Source organism: Peromyscus eremicus, chromosome 15, assembly GCF_949786415.1.
Source record: "Peromyscus eremicus chromosome 15, PerEre_H2_v1, whole genome shotgun sequence".
NCBI classification, from domain to species: domain Eukaryota; kingdom Metazoa; phylum Chordata; class Mammalia; order Rodentia; family Cricetidae; genus Peromyscus; species Peromyscus eremicus.
The window spans coordinates 72,009,652-72,029,922 of record NC_081431.1 but is presented as its reverse complement, the minus strand read 5'-3'; the positions used below and the strand labels follow the sequence as shown (position 1 = coordinate 72,029,922).

The 20,271-nt window shown below is 44.3% G+C and overlaps 1 protein-coding gene across 1 annotated transcript in view; it reads right to left on the bottom strand.

The window, feature by feature from the left end:
* Window positions 1-20,271, bottom strand: part of Epb41l5 (erythrocyte membrane protein band 4.1 like 5) — a 118,257-nt gene that overhangs the window by 13,148 nt on the left and 84,838 nt on the right. The window contains exons 18-20 of the mRNA XM_059280230.1: window positions 16,980-17,077; window positions 14,095-14,223; window positions 9,458-9,519 (exon numbers count right to left, since the gene is read on the bottom strand). Coding sequence (XP_059136213.1) covers window positions 9,458-9,519; window positions 14,095-14,223; window positions 16,980-17,077 — 289 coding nt within the window. The remainder of the gene's footprint in view (window positions 1-9,457; window positions 9,520-14,094; window positions 14,224-16,979; window positions 17,078-20,271) is intronic.

Here is a 20,271-nt window from a genome sequence, read left to right as displayed (position 1 = left end):
TGGAGAACCCTTCAGGAAGAGTATGGAGGCCATGGAGAGGAATAAGATTGGGCAGCTGGAGAGGAATATTCAGCTTTGACAGCCAAGTCAGAGTCTTTTGCTACTAGATCCAAACAGCACACTAGCTTGCTTCCTTCCCCCAAAAAGAAGATTTGTCTTTAGTACAAAACAAAAACAAAAACAAAAACCCAAAACAAAACCACTAATTCATAGTGCCTCAAACTACTAACAGTTGCCAGTGTAGTTTAAAATCCTCAGAAAATTCAGAATGATACACTTTAGAAAAGAATGGTTATAGCTTCAAATCCAGAGAAATTATGTAAAAAATAGGAAGTGAGCAACATCTATAGACTGGCTTATTTTTTTCTTTTTTTTTCTTTGTTATCCTTCTTGAGACAGAGTCTCATTATTTGCTCTGGCTGTCCAGAACTCATTGTGTAGACCAACTGGCCTTGAACTAACAGATCCACCAGTTTCTGCCTCCCAATGCTGGGACTAAAGATGTGGGGCCACCATCCTGGGCCCCACTGGCTTCCCCCGCCCAATCTATGATAAACTATATGAATGAGAAAGCTCAGTGGATCACAAATGTGATACACAGCTAAGACAAAAAAGAAGAGTGAGGAACCAGGAGCCATGTGAGGGCACAGGCTGGAGAGCTGCTACAGAAGGCAGATGCCACGTCCAGGATGCTCTAGATACAGCATAAGATGAGAGGATGCTGGAGTACCCGCGGCCTGCAGGCCTGGCCTATGACAGGAGCTCTTATCTCCCTATGAGAGTAACAAGAATGTTCTACACACAGCTTCAGTCCAGGAAAGGGAAGGGAGCGCCACAGCTGGTCATCTATCAAGTTATCACCACAGCTGGAAATCCGACCCTCATTATCACTGCAAGTGTGCCAGCATCAGCATCTGCCCCCACATATCCCACAAGATGGAGAAAAATGAAGGACAAGGTCTACACTGTAGAACTCAAGACACTACACTGAATAGAAGTGATTCCTCTTGTACTCACAGCACTGGGTAAATACAAAGAAATAAATATAGAAAAGAAAAGTTATGAGACCCGGAAGTGATTAAAATGTCCCAAGCAATGAATACTGAATATTCACCATTGAAAGTCTTACCACTTCTTAGAACCCACCTTGAGTATTAACAGTAAAAGTCAGCCTATACTAAGCCTAGGCATAATGCAAATGCAGAAAGTCAACAGCAGAAAAGTCAGTTCGTGCTTCTGAACAAGGAAATGACTCAGAAAAGGACTCAACCAAGCACCGAATTTTAAAGTAGGGATTCTGTTTTAAAAAGGCTTCTGGAACTCTCCAGGGAAGTGGACTCCCGTGGAGCGGGCAGTGCTGCCCACAGGGAAGCAGATGAAGCCTCCCAGCAGCCACCACGGCCCAGCAGCCCACCTAAGCAGCCCACCTAAGCAGTCCGCATACGCTCTGCGTGGGGAAGATCACGGCAAAGAACCAACAGGCGTGGCATATGCAACGGCAGGAAGAATGAAGAAACCAAAGGTAAGTTCTTAAACTTCAGAAACAGAAAAACACAAAACTGAAGGGCACATATATTTTATTTAACTGATTCAAAGTTTAAAAACCATGCAAACCAAGATACTGTTTATAAAAATTTATGTACATAATAAAGGTACTAAAAAAATCATACAAGAACCTGAAAAAAGGATCTGGGAAAATGGCCCAGTGGTTAAGAGTGCTTACTGAACACACACAAAGATCTGAGTTCAAATGCCCAGGAGCCATGCAACGATGTTGGCTGTGGCCATACAAGTACTTGTATCCCCAACCCTGCAGGTGGCAGAGACAGGAGGGTCACCTGGGCTTGATGGCCTCTAGTACAGCAGCAGACTCAGCGCCAGACCTGTCTCAAGGGAAGCAGAGAGCCAATGGACCCTGGAAGTTCTCCTCCGGCCCTGCTCCACAGCCTCTTGCAGGCTGGGATTACAGGCTTGTACTCGCTCTCTCACTCTGCCCAGGAATTTCCTACAACACGTGCACTCTGTCTAACTCAGAACTCAGAGATGAACCTACAAAGATGTTCCTAGGAAACACTGTAAGCCACCTACTGCTCAGGGCAAAGCAAACAAACCAACAAACCCAACAAAACAAGGCAATCCCCCCTCATCCCCCCACCAAAAAAAAAAAAAACCCAGCCAGAAAACAAAAACCAACCAACCAAACATCAACAAACCCAACACAATGGAAACACAGAGGCTGAGGCAAAGCCACAGAGCAAGAAATTTTGGGGGGGAAAACCCAACCTTTGAGAGCCCACATGAAGCGGAGTAACAGAATGGCAGGACTCTGGGGTCTCCTGCTAAGAGCAGACTGGAGCTCGGGCCTGGGCAGCGAGGCAGCACACCACCACCAAGCTGCAGCCTGGCCCTGGCAGTCTTCCAAGTGCTCCAAGCCACCCCAACACACAGCCAACTGTAAAGATTTTTGAGAGCATTTTCCTCTATTAAAAAAACACTTTATTATTACTAGTTTACTCTGTGTGTGTGTGTGTGTGTGTGTGTGTGTGTGTGTGTGTGTGTAGGTGCTATTGTGCCAAGGCACAGGTGCGTGTGTGGCAGGTAGAGGACAATTTGTGGGAGTCGGTTCTCTCCTCCTACCATGTGGGCCCGGGGATTAAACTCAGGTTGTCAGGCTTGGCAACAAGCGCCTCTACCCACTGAGTCACCTCCCCGGCCCCTATATTTTTATTTTATGTGTATTAGTATTTGGCCTGCAAATACATACATACAACCTGATGCCCACACAGGCCAGAAGAGGGTGTTGGGTCTCTTGAAAGTACAGTTATGCTGGGCAATGGTGGCTCACCCTTTGATCCCAGCACTTAGGAGGCAGAGACAGTCAGATCTCTGAGTTCAAGGCCAGCCTGTCTACAGAGTGAGTTCCAGGACAGCCAGGGCTGCAAGAGAAACGCTGTCTTGAGAAACAAAATAAAAGACCAACCCTGCCCGCCCCCCGCAAAAAAAAAAGAAAAGAAGAAAAGAAAGAAACTATAGTTATAAATGATTATGAGCTGCCTTGTGGGTGCTGGGAATGAACCCAGGTCCTCTTAAAGTAGAGTGCTCTTAACTGACGCGCCAGCTCCCCAGCCCCATTTTCCTCTATTTTTTTCTTTTCTTTCCCTCTAATGTCTTGGCTCCAGTCATATGACATCTCTGTCAAATCACCAGCTGAGCTGTAAACTAGGGCAGCAGGCATCAGAGACTGCAGCTCACAAAGACGTCTCCAAACATCACTTGGAACATCACCAGCTATTATATAACTATGCAGCAAGCACCACCAAGAAAGCCTAAGGGAGAGAAGACTGTTGCTGAGAATTACATCATCAAGGTCAAATGTCCACTCTTCAAATTAAATGTGACAGAGAGCAACTCATTCACAACAAGACTGTAGCAGAAGCTCCCCGAGAACGCACAGACCACTGCACTTACCGGGCAAAGGGCTCTACTGCGTCAAATCCTCTCGGAAAGCAAGAACTATAGGAGATCGGGACAATGTGACAACAGGCAGAGAATGGACCAAATGGAAGACTTAGAGCCAGAAAGTAGGACTTTTTAATTAAAAATTTGCTACAGGATTTCAACAGCAGATTTAGTAAGATTTGCAGAAGAATCAGTGAGCTTAAAGAGACCAACAGAGTTTATGTGAAACCAGGAGCAGAGCCCAAACAATGAAAGAGCAAACAGCAGAAGGAACTCTATACATGTATCGTGTATCTGTGAGTCTAGGAGAGAAGAGTGCAGAAGAAATAACCAAAGAAACAAAAGCTGAAAACTATTAGATAAGAGAACTGAATGAGCTCAAGGAGATCTCTGCCACTGTATTAACTACACAGCACTGAAACACAGAGACAAGGACAAAGCCAACTTCTCATTAGAAAGCTTCTACCTGTTACCCCAGCAACTGAGAGAATGAGGTAGAAGCAGTTCATGGAGAGCAGTTCTCAACAAAACAAAACATTCCCTGGGGACTCCACCTCCTGATGCATACCCAGCTTAGCTCCATCCCAAGGATGCTCTCACAGCCTTCCCTTCTAGGCACGTCCACTCCTTCATGTCAGCCACCAATATCCACAAAGACTTTCTACCAGGGATCCACAGTGGACATACTGGGCTGGGACATGGGTAGTGATTTTCACTATCCACCCTTTCTTCCTCCATTCTGATCTCTCTGGCCCTCCCTCAGCTCTGTAGCAGCCTGCTTACAGGTGCCCCTCTTCCCACCCCAACTCCATTTACTGAAGCCAACTCTTAGTACAGACCCAGGCTCTCCCATCACATCTCCACTCCCTGGGTACCCGCCTTTTGGTGTGGACTAGATCCCCCTACCTTCCACAGCCCCTCTTGGCTATTTCTCCTAGCTCATCTCTATTTCTCTCTGCCAATCACTGACTGGCACAACTTTCTATTAGGGACCTCACAGCTACCACACTTGCCCTTGCCTGAGATCATGGGAGGGCAAGAGCAATCAAAGAATGGATTTCCTACTCAAAGACAAGACCAGGTATCAGAACTTAGAAACACCTCAATCATAATTCAGATGTCTAGACCTCAATGCAAAACAGACATGAACAGCCAAGACAATAGGCCTCCATCAAAACCTAGTAACTTTACTGCAGTAGCCCTGAGAAATGCAATACAACTGGAGCCCGAGACAAGGACTTCAAAATAGCAAGTGGGACTGTGTTCGAGGATCTTAAAGAGGATATGAATAAGCTACTCAGAGAAACCCTGTCTCTAAATTCCCCCCTAAAAAAAGAGGATATGAATAAATCCACTAACTAAGTCTATAAAACACAAAGAAACAGAGTAATGAAATGAAGAAAACAGTTAAGATATGAAAGTAGAAATAGAATCACTATAGAAAAACAAACAAAACTGAAAAAAGCTGGAAATGACAAACTTAGGATGTCAAACAAAACTTCAGAGTCAAGCCTCACTAACGTAGTATTAGACATGGAAAAGAGACTCTCAGGTGCTGAAGGCAAGGTAGAAGAAATGGATAACTCAAAGTTAAAAACAAACAAACAAACAAAAACAAAACTCAGGAACAAAACATCAAGGATATCATGAAAAGACCAAATCTACAAAAACCCAGGTCAAGGGCACAGTAAAAATTTTCAACAAAATCATAGAAGAAAATGTCCCCAACCTAAAAAGAAAATGCCTATCAAGGTATTAGACATATAAAGAACACCAACTAGACAAGGCCAGGAAAGAAATTCCCAATGATACAGAATCACCAGAATAGTAGACGCATAGAATGAAGAAAGAATATAAAAGCTACAGGGCAAAGACCAAGGAACATATAAAGGCAGGCCCATTATTATAACACATGATTCTCAATGGAGACTCTGAAAGCCAGAAGGCCTGGATGAATGTTCTACAAACTCTGAGACCACAAATGCCAGTTCGACTATTATATCCAGCAAAACTATCAATCACAAGTGACTGAGAAAGAAAGACATTCCTCAATAAAACCAAATTTAAGCAGTATGAAGCTACAAATCAAGCCCTACAGAAGGCACTAGAAGGAAAAATTCAGTCTGAAGAGGTTAACCACACACCCAAGAAGACACAATGGATAAATAAACTTAGAACAGTACATCAAAAGAAGGGGGAAACCCACACCATGAATAAAATAACAGGAATCAATAAACACTGCTCATTGATAACTCTCAATAGTCTCAATTCCCAAGTAATATGACACTAACAGATTGGATCAGAAAACAGGGTCCAAGAAACACACCTCATCGTCAAGAACAGACATCTCCTTAGGGTAAAAGGATGAAAAAAGGTATTCCAAGCAAATGGACCTAAGAAACAAGCTGGTGTAGTGACTTTTAGCAAAACCAATCAGAAGAGACAGGGAAGGACACTGCACAGCCATCAAAGGAAAAATCCACATTGTTTAGAGGACATTGCAACTCTAAACATTGGCACACCATACACAAGGACAGCCACGTTCATAAAAGAAACACACTGACCCCCACACAGTGACAGTGGGTGACTTCAATCCCCAGGTGAAACACAGATGCTGAGAAACACTTAAAGGAATGTTCGACATCTGCAGGTAACAGGGAAATGCAAATCAAAACTACTTTGAGGTTTCATCTTACACTGGTCAGAATGGCCAAGGTCAATAAAACAAATTACAGCTCATCATGATGAAGATGTGGAGGAAAGAGAACACTTATTCACTGCTGGTGGGAATGCAAACTCATGCATCCACTATGGAAATCAGTGTGGTGGTTCCTCAGGAAGCTAGAATCAATCTACCTCAACATTCACCTAGACCACTCTTGGGCATACACCCAAAGGACTCTACAACCTACTACAGAGACACTTACTCAACCAAGTCCACTGCTGCTCTATTATGGAAATCAGTGTGGTGGTTCCTCAGGAAGCTAGAATCAATCTACCTCAACATTCACCTAGACCACTCTTGGGCATACACCCAAAGGACTCTACAACCTACTACAGAGACACTTACTCAACCAAGTCCACTGCTGCTCTATTCACAATAGCCAGAAGTTCATTAACTGATGAACAGATAATGAAAATGTGGTATATTTACACAATGGAATATTATTTACCTGCTAAAAATGAAATTATGAAATTCGCAGGCAAGTGGATAGAGTTAGAAAAAAAAAAATCATCCTGAGTGAGGTAGCCCAGACCCCAAAATACAAATATTGTATGTTTTTACTTATATATGGATGATTTTTTAATGATTTACTTCTTTTTATTTTATGTGCATTGGTGTTTTGCTTGCACATAAGAAGGAGTTACAGACAGTTGTGAGCTGCCATGTGGGTGTTGAGAATTGAACCTAGTCCTTGGAAGAGCAGCCAGTGCTCTTAACTACTGAGCCATCTCTCCAGCCCCATGGATGCTGATTTTTAAGCCTTTGATATGCATGCTATGACCTGTATTAACATCAAGGTGAGGTACCTAGTAAGGTACTGGGGGTGGGGGGAGAGGATCTCCCACGAAAGGTAAATAGAATACATTGTTAAGAAGATGTGGGGGCAGGGCTTGTTGTGGGGGGGACTAGAAGGGGAGAAGACTGGGAAAGAGGGATAAAGGAGGGGCTATGGGGAAGGACAACTAACACTGAGGGCCATCTGAAAACCTACTACTGTAGAAGCTTCCTAAACTATATATATGTCTGAAAGAAATCTAAATGGAGTCATCAAACAAGAGGAGGACAATGCCCTTCCTAGACACCTTTCACAGTGAAACCTCCCATGGCAGGCAGGAGTGTGTTGCACCTGATTCAGTCATTAGCCAAAGGGGCACTAAGGAAAGCCCCAAACACCCAAGGCCAAGGTCACTGGTTGGTCTTCCCAACTGAGGGTTTTAAGGCCCTATTGCTGAAGACAAACAACACTGACAGAATCTCATCAAACATGGAGAAGTCAAGCTGGTGTGTAATTAGAGGCTTTACCACTACCGGCTAGCAGCGTTCATGGCACTGGAAGGTACTCTGCACACTACCAGAGGAGAAAGGTGACCGTCAGGCCAGCCTGCAGCCCTGTGATCCGTACCAGTGGTCTTGCCTGCAAGATATGCTGGTGCAACAGGAGCACTGACGTTGTGAGAATAACCAGCTACTCTGACTGGACTTAAGGCCCACTCCAGGAGCTAGAGCTCATGCCTGACACTACTTGGGTGGCCAGGAACCAAACACTACAGCTCTGCTAAAGAAACACAGCAATAAAATGACGCCTCACGACATTCTGCTATACCTATAGATCAGTGCCATGCTCAGCCATCATCAGATCTGATGGGCACTAACACACAGACCCACAGCTGGACAATATACAGAGTCAGAGACTCTGGAGCACTTAATCCTAGATGGGATGTCTTCATCAAACCCTTCCCTCGGGGCTTAGGGGGCTATGCTGAAAGAGAGGTGGAAAGATTGTAAGAGCCAGAGGGGACGGATGACTCCCAGACACAACAGGACGGAAGCACATATGAACTCACATGGACTCTGGCAACATACACAGGCCTGTACAGGTCTAAGCCAGACAGGGTCTCCTTACTGAGAGGGGAAGTGGACACAGAACACAGGCTCTAACCAAGAAGCTATCTGCAGCTGACACCTGCTCGCCTCAAATGAAAACTCAGTTTTCCCATCAGTCTCTTACTGGGAGTACAAACCGCTCCAAGGGCAGGCCTCGGCAGTACAAGGCCAACCCCAAGGGAACTTCAGTTGTGCTCACTTCTTGTCTCAAATCGCTTTGTTTGGGCATCTTTTGTCTTATTAGTCTTTTGCTTATGTATTTGTTTTCTGACATTGTGTGTCTGCGTGTGTGTGCGTGTGTGTGTGTGTGTGTGTGTGTGTGTGTGTGTGTGTGTGTGTGTGTATGTTCTCGGGGGGGGGGTGTAGTGGCAAGGTGGGGAGGATCTGGGACAAGTTGGGGGGGGGAAGCATGATTAGAAGATAGTGTATGAAAAAATGCTTTTTCAATTAAAAAAAATTAAAATTGCCAAACATCCAGAAACAACAACAACCACAACCACCACCCAAACGAAATGACACAAACGGAAAATTCAAGGTGAGACAGCACTGTACACAACATTTAAAAGTGTTACTAGAAAAGGAGGAAATATCAACTCATCCTACATCCAAGGGAGCTCTCCTCAAGAATGAGGGCGCACCCCTTTAATCCCAGCACTCGAGAGGCAGAGGCAGCCGGATCTCTGTGAGTTCGAGGCCAGTCTGGTCTACGGATTGAGATCCAGGACAGCTAGGGCCGTTACACAGATAACCCCTGTCTCGAAAAAAAAACCAAAACCAAAAAACTCAAGAATGTGGGGAAATGAAGATGCTCTCAGACAAACAAGAGCTGGGTGGGTCTGTCACCAGAACTGTGTCCAACAGAAAGGCTAAGGGGGTCAGTCGGTCCACTACCACTAACTTGGAACTCGTAAGGACAACAGACAGCAGGCCAAGGACCAGCCGGTCGGATACAGCGATGGACGAACACAAAGAGGCAAGGGTGAGGCTAAACGCCCACACCACAGCCCACACCACAGCCCAGGCGACAGCTCACTAAGGAGAGAAACGCCGAGAGAAGGAGGGCAGCGGGACGTCTGTCAGGTCTGTCACAGTCCTGGCGTTCAGTGGACTGGGGTAGGAAGATGACAGCCAAGCGTCATGCACACACTAATTAAATACGGGGTTTGCCCTACAGTTTGAATCACTTACAGCGAACTGAGAATGTAGACGGACTAAGACTATCTCCAGACAATCTAAAGCTAGACTCTAAACTAGACACCGATGGATAGCAGAGAGTGAACCCAAGCTGTCTTTCAAACAGACACAATGGAACCTTTGCTGCACAAAGAAGAGGTAGCAGGAAAAAAAAGGTAAGAAAATCAGCTGAATTCACTTTTCCCAGGATTGTACCTGTTTGTGGCAGCATCTTGAACGCTGACATTTTTATGAGTTAAACTGTCTTCTCTTGCAGCCTAAGAAAAGACAATAATAAAACACTGAATCTTTGATTGACAGGATTCCTGTAAAAACATAAAAATTAACTTGCTTCAGTTCCAATAAGATGTGGTTGTAACTTATCAGTACCATATCCAGTAGAGCCCTACCCAACAGTCAGATTAATAACCTAAGACTCACGTTCAGAGTGCGAATATACTTGGCACATCTTCTTACCACACACTTGTTAATTATGACACACTACACAGTGTGACCCAATACAAAATTCACAAAGATTCAATGCCAGTAGTTTTTAAATTTACATGATAAAAAGAACAGGGTTAGCTATATATTGGGCTCCTGTTTTCTTTTTTTTTTTTTAAGATTTATTTATTTATTATGTATATAGTGTTTCATTATAGATGGTTGTAAGCTACAATGTGGTTGCTGGGAATTGAACTCAGGACCTCTGGAAGAACAGCCAGTGCTCCCAACCTCTGAGCCATCTCTCCAGCCCCCCCTTTTTTTGTTTTTTTTCGAGACAGGGTTTCTCTGTGTAGTTTTGGTGCCTGTCCTGGATCTCGCTCTGTAGCCCAGGCTGGCCTGGAACTCACAGAGATCCGCCTGGCTCTGCCTCCCGAGTGCTGGGATTAAAGGCGTGCGCCACCACCGCGCGCTGGCTCCTGTTTCTTAAATGCAACGAGTATTTTAAGAAGGAAATCCAAAAGTTTTTCTAAAGAGCTCAGTTTTATCCAGCATCACTGAGGTAATGTTTAACACAGTAAATGTCCTCACGTCAAATGTCTGATGAATGCTGAAAAACACTCACAGGTGCATAACGAACATGTAACACTTCACTCTTCCCCTGTCTGGAAACATTCCTACAATTTCATACAAGCTGCAATCATCTCATGCCCACCTTAGTCTCTGTTTCTTTAGAGCACCATGATTTTCTTTATACTGCTCTATCTGTAATCATGTGTGGGTATGCAAGTGTCACCGCACAAGCATGGGGGTCAGAGGGCAACTTGGGGAAATCCGTTCTATCCTTCTACCATGGGGGTCTCAGGGACTGAACTGAGGCTGTCAGTCCTGGCCGTAAGCACCTTTATTTGCTAAATCATTTCTCTGGCCCTGGGTGCTGGTTAGTTTTTTTTTTTTTTTATCAACTTCAAGCTAAGAGTCATCTGAGAAGAGGGAACTTCAATTGAGAAAATGTTCCTATCAGAATGGCCTGTAGACAAGACTGTGGGGGCATTTTCCGGATTAATGATTAATGTGGGAGGGCGCAGACCACTGTGGGTGGTGCCATTCCTGGTCAGGTGCCTCTGAGTACAAAAAAGAAATCTGGGCAAGCCACGAGGAGCAAGCCAGTGAGCAGCACTCCTTCATGGTTTCTGCTTCCGTTCCTTTTCTCCCCAGATTGCTTTTGGTCATGGCGTTCTATCACAGCAACAGAAACCTGAGACAGACCTGAGTAACAGGTTCACAGAGACTTACGGAAACAGACCTGACCGTGCTCTGGGGCAGATTACAGAGGGACTTTGGAACTTTGGGCTAGAACAGCTGTTGTGGGAACTTAGAAGATAGAGCTGGGAACAATGCGGATACTGGGGTCTGGTTTGTAAAGTTTCAGAAGGAAGTGAAGACTCCACTGGGGCCATTTGTATGCTACTTTATATCAAGACTCAGTGGTTCTGGTTAGCTGGGGCTAAACAATCAGCTGTGACTAAGAGACCAATGCCACTGAAGTGAAACCTTTGCTTTATTGGAATAACTGACACTGTTCAGCTGAGACTGAGAAATCTGCTGTGATTAAGAGACCAGCATCACTGAGGTGAAATCTTCTGAGAAGTATTTCTTCAGGGTCAGCACACAGAAGCTGTGGTCCAGAGTGGGCCAAGGCTGTATCCTATGCTGGCCGCCACACTTAGTAATGTGTAAGTCACTCAGTTTGTACTGGAAGGTCATGGAGAGCAGCTGAGGCTCGGAACCGTGTGGCAGGGTTGGAGTCCCTGAAGAGAGGCCATGAGAGACCGTTGGTAAAGGCGCAGCCTTAGTTACAGTGAGATCCCAGCATTTTAGGCCATACCAGTACCATGGACCAGCCATCAAGGACAGTGGTAGGGATTGTGTGGAGCTTCTGAACCTAGGAGGAGATAAGCCATGTGTTCTGCAGAGGGCAGAGCCTGAGAAGTGAAGCTCTGGAGCCCAGAGAATTGGGAAGGAGCAGATTCCAGATGTCAGTCACTGAACTTGTACACTGATGATTCTTGGTTTTGTTTTGATTTGATTGTGTGCCCTGATTTTTTTGTTTGTTTGTTTGTTTGTTTTGGTTTTTCAAGACAGGGTTTCTCTGTGTATCCCAGGCTGTCCTGGAACTCATTTTGTAGACCAGGATGGCCTCGACCTCAGAGATCCGCCTGCCTCTGCCTCTGGGGTGCTGGGACTAAAGGTGTATGCCACTACCACCTGGCATGATTCTTTCTTTTTGAAGTTAAGAAAATATGTAATATAGCAGATTAAATAAGACCCATTTTATTCCTACTGTACTGGGAACTTTTAACATGACCGAGTACTGGATGTTGTGAAATGCCTTTTCTATACGCAATGAGATAATCTGACTTCTCTGTGGAGGGAGAAGCAGGGTCTCACTATGTAGCCCTTTTTTAAAATCACAGAGATCCACCTGCTTCTGATCCCATGTGCTGGGATTGAAGGTGTGTACCACCACTCCTGGCCTAACTGTACATATTTTTAAATATGTAAACTATATGGATTTGAGTGATAAACCAAATTGTCTCATGACACACACCCTTGTGTGATCATGAAGAATAACTGTACTTCTACACTGTCCATCAGACCTTGATTATACTTTCAAAGAACTTTCCTACCCCTGTTTGAGAGGATTACTGGTCTGGAATCTTTTTCTTGTAATACTTTGCCCTAGTTTTGGTATGGGGAGAACATTAATAGTGTAAATTAGGAAATTCTCCTTCCTGTCTTATTTTCTGAAAGAGTTTGTATAGAATTTCTATTGCTTCTTTTTAAAATACTGTGTAGAGCCAGACATGGTGATGCACACCTTTAATCATAGCATTTGGGAGGCAAGCAGAACTCAGTGAGTTCAAGGCCAGCCTGGTCTACATAGTGAGTTCCAGGACAGTCGGAGCTACACGATAGAAATCCTGCCTCAAAACAAACAAACATACAATATTGGGTAGATTTTTACCATGGAGGTATGTGCTTCTGGAATTGTCTTTATGAGGAGGCCTGTCACTATAAAATAAAATCCTTGTAATTTGAAGTTATTGAAATGATTTCTCATTTTTTTTTTTTTTTTTTGGTTTTTCGAGACAGGGTTTCTCTGTGTAGTTTTGCGCCTTTCCTGGTACTCGCTTTGGAGACCAGGCTGGCCTCGAACTCACAGAGATCCGCCTGGCTCTGCCTTCCGAGTGCTGGGATTAAAGGCGTGCGCCACCACCGCCCGGCGATTTCTCATTTTATTCAATCAAAAACGAAGAACTGAAATGTAAGGTCATGCTCTCTTGGTCCATTCAGACTACGGTAAGATGCCATGAGCCAGAGAGCATACAAATGACAAGCATTCGTGTTGCACTGTGGTAGAGGTTGGGAAGTCTGAGGTCAAGACAGCGGCTTCGCTGGAGACGAGCCAGTTCCTTGACACTGTTCCAAGAGCTTTAAAAAAATTCAGATTATATGTTATTAATATCAGCTGTGACAGTGACTGCCACTATCAGGGCCATGATTTTTATTTATTTATTTTTTTAAAAATATGGTCTCACTATGTAACCTTGGCTGGCCTGGGACTCAAGAGATCCATCTGCCTCTGCCTCCTGAGTACTGGGATTAAAGGTATGTGCTACCATGCCCGACTGGGCCATACTTTTTAATGTTTATTATGTTCCAAGCAGTATTCTTTGTCCTTTGCATTTATTACTTTATTTTATCTTTACAATGCATCTTAAGGAAAGCATTACCATTATCTTATTTAAAACAGAGAACAAAGCTTGAGAAATACACTAATTTGCCCCAAAACACAAAATGTGAGGGGCTAGGCTAGAAATGAGATTCTAAAGCCTGTACTTTCGTATCTTATATATTTATCATCTATGACAACAGTATGTCTTGTGTTTGTGTGGTGTCATGTGATAGTTAGGATGACTATTGCTGTGATAAAACAACATGATCAAAGCAACCTGGGAAGGAAACGGTCTATTTGGCTTACACTTCCATATCACTGTTCATCACTGAAGGAAGTCAGGACAGGAACTCAAGCAGGGCAGGAACCTACAAGCAGGAGCTGATGCAGAGGCCATGGAGGGGTGCTGCTTACTGGCTTGCTCCTCATAGCTTGTTTAGTCTGCTTTCTTACAGAACTCAGGACCACCAGCCCAAGGCTGGCCTCATCCACCATGGTCTGGGCCCTCCCCCACCAATCACTAATTAAGAAAACACTCAACAAGCTTGCCTACAATCTAATCTTTCAGAGGTATGTTTTCAATTTCTCCTTTCTGATTTCTATAGCTTGTGCCAAGTTGACATAAAACTAGCCAGCATACACCAGGGCAGATCTATGAAAGGAAGCTTACCTTATGCACTGCTTCTACTTGAGCCTTCAAAATATTGCTCTTGAAGTCAGGAGGAACCTTCACTGCGTTCAATCCTGGGCTCTCAATGGCGTTATTAAGACATTTCTCGGTCAACTTTACCACTTCTTCCTGCGTGTTTAAATACATAACCACTCTTGATAGGCCATAGTTATGCAGAAATAGGAATGTTGCAAGTTCATATTCAGACAACCAGGAACTCATATGCCTCAGGCAGCTATCTCCTGTTCCAGACACTCACTCCTGTAGCCATCTACTGCAGATAAAGAGCTCCAGAATGAAAGGGATTGACCCCTAGAGTGTCTAATCTGGAATCCACCTGGGATAAACGTCACTAAGTGTCACATGTCCTCCAGGAATGTTATAATTCAATCATTTCAGTAACTCAGTTGCTTAAAGATAGAAATTAGGTCCTGAGATATGTAAAGGTCCTGACCATTAATATTTTGTGTTTCTAACTCTGGAGCTGTCATGAGGGAAGGAGGTGACTTTTTGTAACAAATTATATGTAACCATTAATGTAACAAATATGTAAACATTCTCAAAGACACTGATGAAAACAACAAATAACAAATCCACTCAGTAAACACCGTAATTAAATGGAGGTAGACCAGCACATTTAAAAGAAATGTAACCAGTTTGAACTACACTGAATATTTTGCTTAACTTAAATAGTAATTAATGACAGGACAGCTGCTGGGCCTAGGACTGCATATTACACCACTTTCTAAGTCTGAACAAATTTGATGTCCTTATTCTAATTCTGATGTTTCTCAATGTGGTCTATTTCAGCCTCTAGGCAGCACCCTAAAATCTGAACTTAAAAATTTTGTTTTTTGAGAGACACTCTTTATGTAGCTCAGACTGGTCTTGAGCTAGTAACCCTTTGGCATCAGCATCCCAAAGGCTGAGACTGGAATGTACCAGCAGGCCCAGCTCTAAATCTGAATTTTTAACTAGCTTTCCTATATAATTCTGATATAAAAGAGTATGAGAAACACTTTTTAAGATTTGATCTTGCCTGTAACCCCCTAGCTCCTGTTAGCAGAAGGAAGTCTGTGTGTGTGTGTGTGTGTGTGTGTGTGTGTGTGTGTGTGTGTTACTGGGGACTGAACCTAGGACCTTGTGCATCCCCTTCTCCTTTTGGCTTTAATTTAGAGGCAGGCTCTCACCAGGCTGTCCAGGCTGATGCTGAAATCACTCTGTGCCCTTGGCAGGTCTTGAACTTACGGTTCTTCGGCTTTAGCTTTCCAGCTATCTGGGATGATGGCCCTGAACCACCAAGCTCAGCTCCCAGTAATTCTCTATGTTCTTTTATAATCATGGCTCATTCAAACGTACTGACATTTCCCCCTTCCCTGAACTACTATGGTGCAGAGTTGAGGACTTCTTAATCATTTGCACGTAACAACTATCCTCATTTGAAAGCCTCAGAAACACACGATATTAAAATGAAAAAAAAAATACAACCACTTAACCTATGACTTTCAGTCAGCCCAATGATGTTTTTCACTGTGCTTACTTAGTTTTTAAATTATATGTACAAATGTGACTGTATGTGCATGTAAGCACAGTGCCCACAGTGGTTAGAAGAGGACATCAGATACTCTGGGACGGGAGTGACAGATGATCATGAGCTACTGCATGGGTGAGCCTCCGTGTGGGTGCTGGGAATCGAACCCAGGTCTATGGGAGAGCTGTCAATGCTCTTAACTACTGACTATCTCTCTAGCCCCTCAGTCTCTCTTTAAAAAAACCACCATGAGCTGGGCAGCCCCAGCACTTAGGAGGCAGAGGCAGGCAGACCTCCGAGTTTGAGGTCAGACTGGTCTGCAGAGTGAGTTACATGACAGCCAGGGCTACACAGAGAAACCCTGTCTCAACAACAAACAAACAAACAAACGACACCAATCAACCAAAAAGACAAACAAATGTTCATCATGAGAGACCTTAAATTTTATTTAAGACAGTGTCTCACTAGGTATCCCTGGCAGGCCTAAAACTCACTATTTTAAAGCAAGCTGGCCTTGAACTCACTGAGATATGCCTGCTCCTGACCTTACAATGATTTCTTTCTGTGTTTATTTTTATTTTATGAGTGTTTTGCCTGCATGCATGTCTGTGCACCGCTTGTGTGTCCAGTGCCTGCAAGTTCAGAAGAGAGTGTCTAAAACTGGGAGTTAGAGATGGTAGCTAGCTGCCATATGGGTGCATGGAATCAAACCTGGGTCCTTTGCAAAAGCAACAAATGCTCTTAGCCACTGAGCCACCTCTCAGCAGCACCCACTGATCCTAGTCCTCTTCAGCTCCATTAAAATTCTTAATGTTGCCATGCATGTTTCCTCCTTCCCGCCTGCATACCGACACACTTCACCTTTTAAAATGGGAACACAGGTCTATTAGAGCTCAACAGACAGACTTCCCACCAAAAATGAGACAGTACTGTCGTGCTGGTTAGTTTTCGGCCAGCCTGACACAAGCTAGGCTTTTCTGAGAAGAGGTGATCTCAACAGACAAAACACTCCCTCAGATTGGCCTGTTGGCCGCCTGTGGGCAGTTTTAATGACTGATGTGGTAGAGCCCAGCCCACTGGAGGGGTGCTGCGCCTGGGTTATAGGAAAGTAAGCCAGTTATCAGCATCCCTCTAAGGCGTTTGCTTTATTTCCTGCCCTGAGTTCCTGCCCTCGCTTCTTTCATGAAGGACAGTAAGCTGTAGGATGAAATGAATCCACCCCTCTCCAAGTTGCTTTTGGTCACAGCCTTTACGACAGTAAAAGAAAGCAAATTAAGACAACTGTCTTGGAAAGTAAGTCTTTTTGGGAACTACGATGCTGTATAACAAGTAGACACATAAGAGATCCCAATACCTGGCTGTTGACATTAATGTCAATGGGAGGTCGTGGAGATGGCAAGATATTCTGCTCCATTTCCAGCTGCTTGAGCTTCTCTGTGTCATCTTTTAACACTGGGGGAAAAAAAAAAGCAAACCTTCTCATTAGTTTGCCCGCTCTGACAGTTACATGAGGGTGTACACTGAAGTCTGTTTTTCCTTCATTCAAAGTGGAATAAGCTGGACAGTGGTGGCGCACGCCTTTAATCCCACCATTTGGGAGGCAAAGGCAGGTCAATCTCTTGAGTTTGAGGCCAGCCTGGTCTACAATTCGAGTTCCAGGACAGCCAGAGCTACAGAGAGAAACCCTGTCTTGGGGGAAAAAAAAAAACCTAGAGGAAGGGGGGTATTATGAAATCATGTCCTTTGGGTCAAAGGGTCTTCTGAAAATGCCTGTCAATAAAAACCAGTGGCTTCTTTGTCTGCTGCACATTAGAACCATATATATCTAGGGCCTTCAAGAAATTATGAATTCCTAGACTTGCCCTAGAGTAATCTTTTAGAAATCTTTGCTTCTAGTGCGTGCGTGCGTGCGTGCGTGCGTGCATGCATGACAGGTTCCTTGTGTCCTTTTAATTCTTCCTTGCCACCATGGGTTCTGCAGATGAACTCAGCCTCCAGGCTTAACTTAGCAAGCACTTTTACCCACAGAACCATCTCATTGGTCAGGAATAACTGTACCAGACTCTAGAACAGTGGTTCTCAACCTTTCTAATGCTGCAGGCTGACCCTTTATTACGGTTCCTCATGTTGTGGTGACCCCCTTCAACCATAAAATTATTTTTGCTGCTACTTCATAACTGTTATTTTGCTACTGCTATGAACTGTAATATAAGTACCAGATATGTAGGATATCTGTATGCAACCCCTGTGAAAGGGTCATTTGATCCCCAAAGGGGTCGTGACCCACAGGTTGAGAACCACTGCTCCAGACGAAAGACTCTGATAAGGACATTCTTTAAACTCTCCAGGGGCTCTTAATGCACAGAGCTAAAAGTCACTAACTCAATACTGATCTTTCCCAAATCCTCCTTACCCATTTACTTATTTCTGGCTTTGTTATGCTCTAAATTATTGACTAAACTTAGCCTGATGCTGACACCACACATGTTTTAGCTTGCACTGATAAACTAATATTTGCTTGTTTTTGAACTACAGCTGCTTGGCTGACATATTCTGAGACACAGAACAAATGAGCAAAACCAAACAAAAACCTAGCTATTACTTATACCTACTCTTGCCATGAGAAAAGCTCTTTCCTTTCTGAGATGAGTAGCCCGCCAAGGACCAGCATTCCCTCTTGTGAAATTCTGGATCCACTCCTGTTAGGTATTTCCTGGAATCCAGACCCAAGACTTGTCTCTATCACACCCTTTCCCTTCGCACTGATTAGGAATTAGCCCATCACGTTAGCTGTAAGGTGGAGCTCCCACCACAAGGTGACACACTAAACTCCCCAACCTGGTGCGCCTGCCTGCCTGCCTGACTTGGTGGCTAAGCACCCTTCTGCATCTGCCTTTCTGGGTTACTTTTACTTTGTGTTTCTCTCTGTGTGACTAGAGGAATATTCTTTTACAATTTGGGGACTCATCCTGGATTTCAAATCCATCTGGGAGTATTTCGATCTCCTCCCTTGGGGAGACGGTGTTCCACAGCCCCCACATTCCTAGGGAATGATGTTCCTTAGACCAGTAACCATCTCAGGATGTAAAATTTCTCAGCAATGTGGGGAAGGGCCCAGGAGAGCTCTGCAGTGACCAGGTAACTCTGTGCACAGAACAAGGAAGAAAAATGATAAGAAGTGGCAAAATATTTGCTTGGCATTCAGGACACCCTGGCTACACTGTGCTCTGAGCATGAAGGGAATGTGGAGCCCAGACCCACAGTTCCACAGGTGTTCAGGTGACCTCATGGCTTATCAGCAGTCTCTTAGATCTAGTCAGGGGTGTCTATCGATCTGACAAGGGATGGCAAAGAGGCCGACTGAGCACAAGAAGTCTCTACTCCTGGGAATAGGAACTCAGTCTCTACGAGACTCCCACATTCGGAAGTCAGGGTAGGAAATACCAAAAATAAAAAGAGCTCTAGGAAAAATGAAAGTAAGAATACAATTCTCTCTGACAGTTCATGGGAAGGGTAACAAGAAAACTAAAAGGAAAAAACAAAACAAAACTCACAGATGATAAAGAGCTGTTGTTTCCTGTGGACCCAGGGCCTATCTGTAAGCCGTTGGTCTTCTGGACGGAATTCAAGGGTCCCATGAGAACTGAGTCTACCAACTCCTAACCTAACCGTTGGCAACAAGAATCTCACTGCTCAGGAAAAGACTAAAGTGGTGATTTGAATAGGAATGGCCTCCATAGCTGGGCGGTGGTGGCGCACGCCTTTAATCTCAGCACTGGAAGGGGAGGTAGAGCCAGGCAGATCTCTGTGAGTTCAAGGCCAGCTTGGTTTACAGAGCAAGATCCAGGACAGGAACCAAAACTACACAGAGAAATCTTGTCTCAAAAAAAAAGAAAAAAAAAAAGAAAAAGAAAAAAGAATGGCCTCCATAGGCTCATGCGTTTGAATAGTTACCAGGGATAGATACTACTTGAGAAGGAGTAGGAGGTGTTTCCTTGTTGGAGCCCAGTGGCTCTCTTTCTTCCTGCTGCCTGCAGATTGGGATGTAGGACTCTCAGCTCCTTCTCCAGCACCATGTCTGCCTGTGAGCCACCATTTCCCACCATGATGATAATGGACTAAACCTCTGAACTGTAAGCCAGCCCAATCAAATGCTTTCCTTTGTAAGAGGTGCCTTGGTCATAGTCTCTTCACAGAAATAGAGCAGTGACTAAGACACCAGACTATATTCTCTTTTGGAGAAAGGGACTCAGTCCTTTATCTGACGAAAATGGAGATGAAAGAGATCTACCAACATGAAAGGGATCTTCAAGACCTCCCTTCCCCCTTCTCCTAAGAGAAACCCTCAGGTCTTATCTCCTCAGGCTTCTGTGCCTGACTGATGGCCATGTGGTGGAAACTAAATGTTAAGGTTAGCTCTTTAATTTTCTCTCTGAACACAGGACTTTCTTCTCCACAATGGCTCCTCCAGAGAACCTGGGAAACTCTGGGAAGGGAGAACAGATAACCACCTGGAGTGGTAGATCTGTCACTGCCTTAAGACAATGTGGTTAGTCCCCAGGCAGTTGCTTTTCTTACTAAGTGAAAGCACCACGCAAAGCTGCTAAGCTTTTAAATCAGGATGAACTATTTTTCACAAGTTGGTT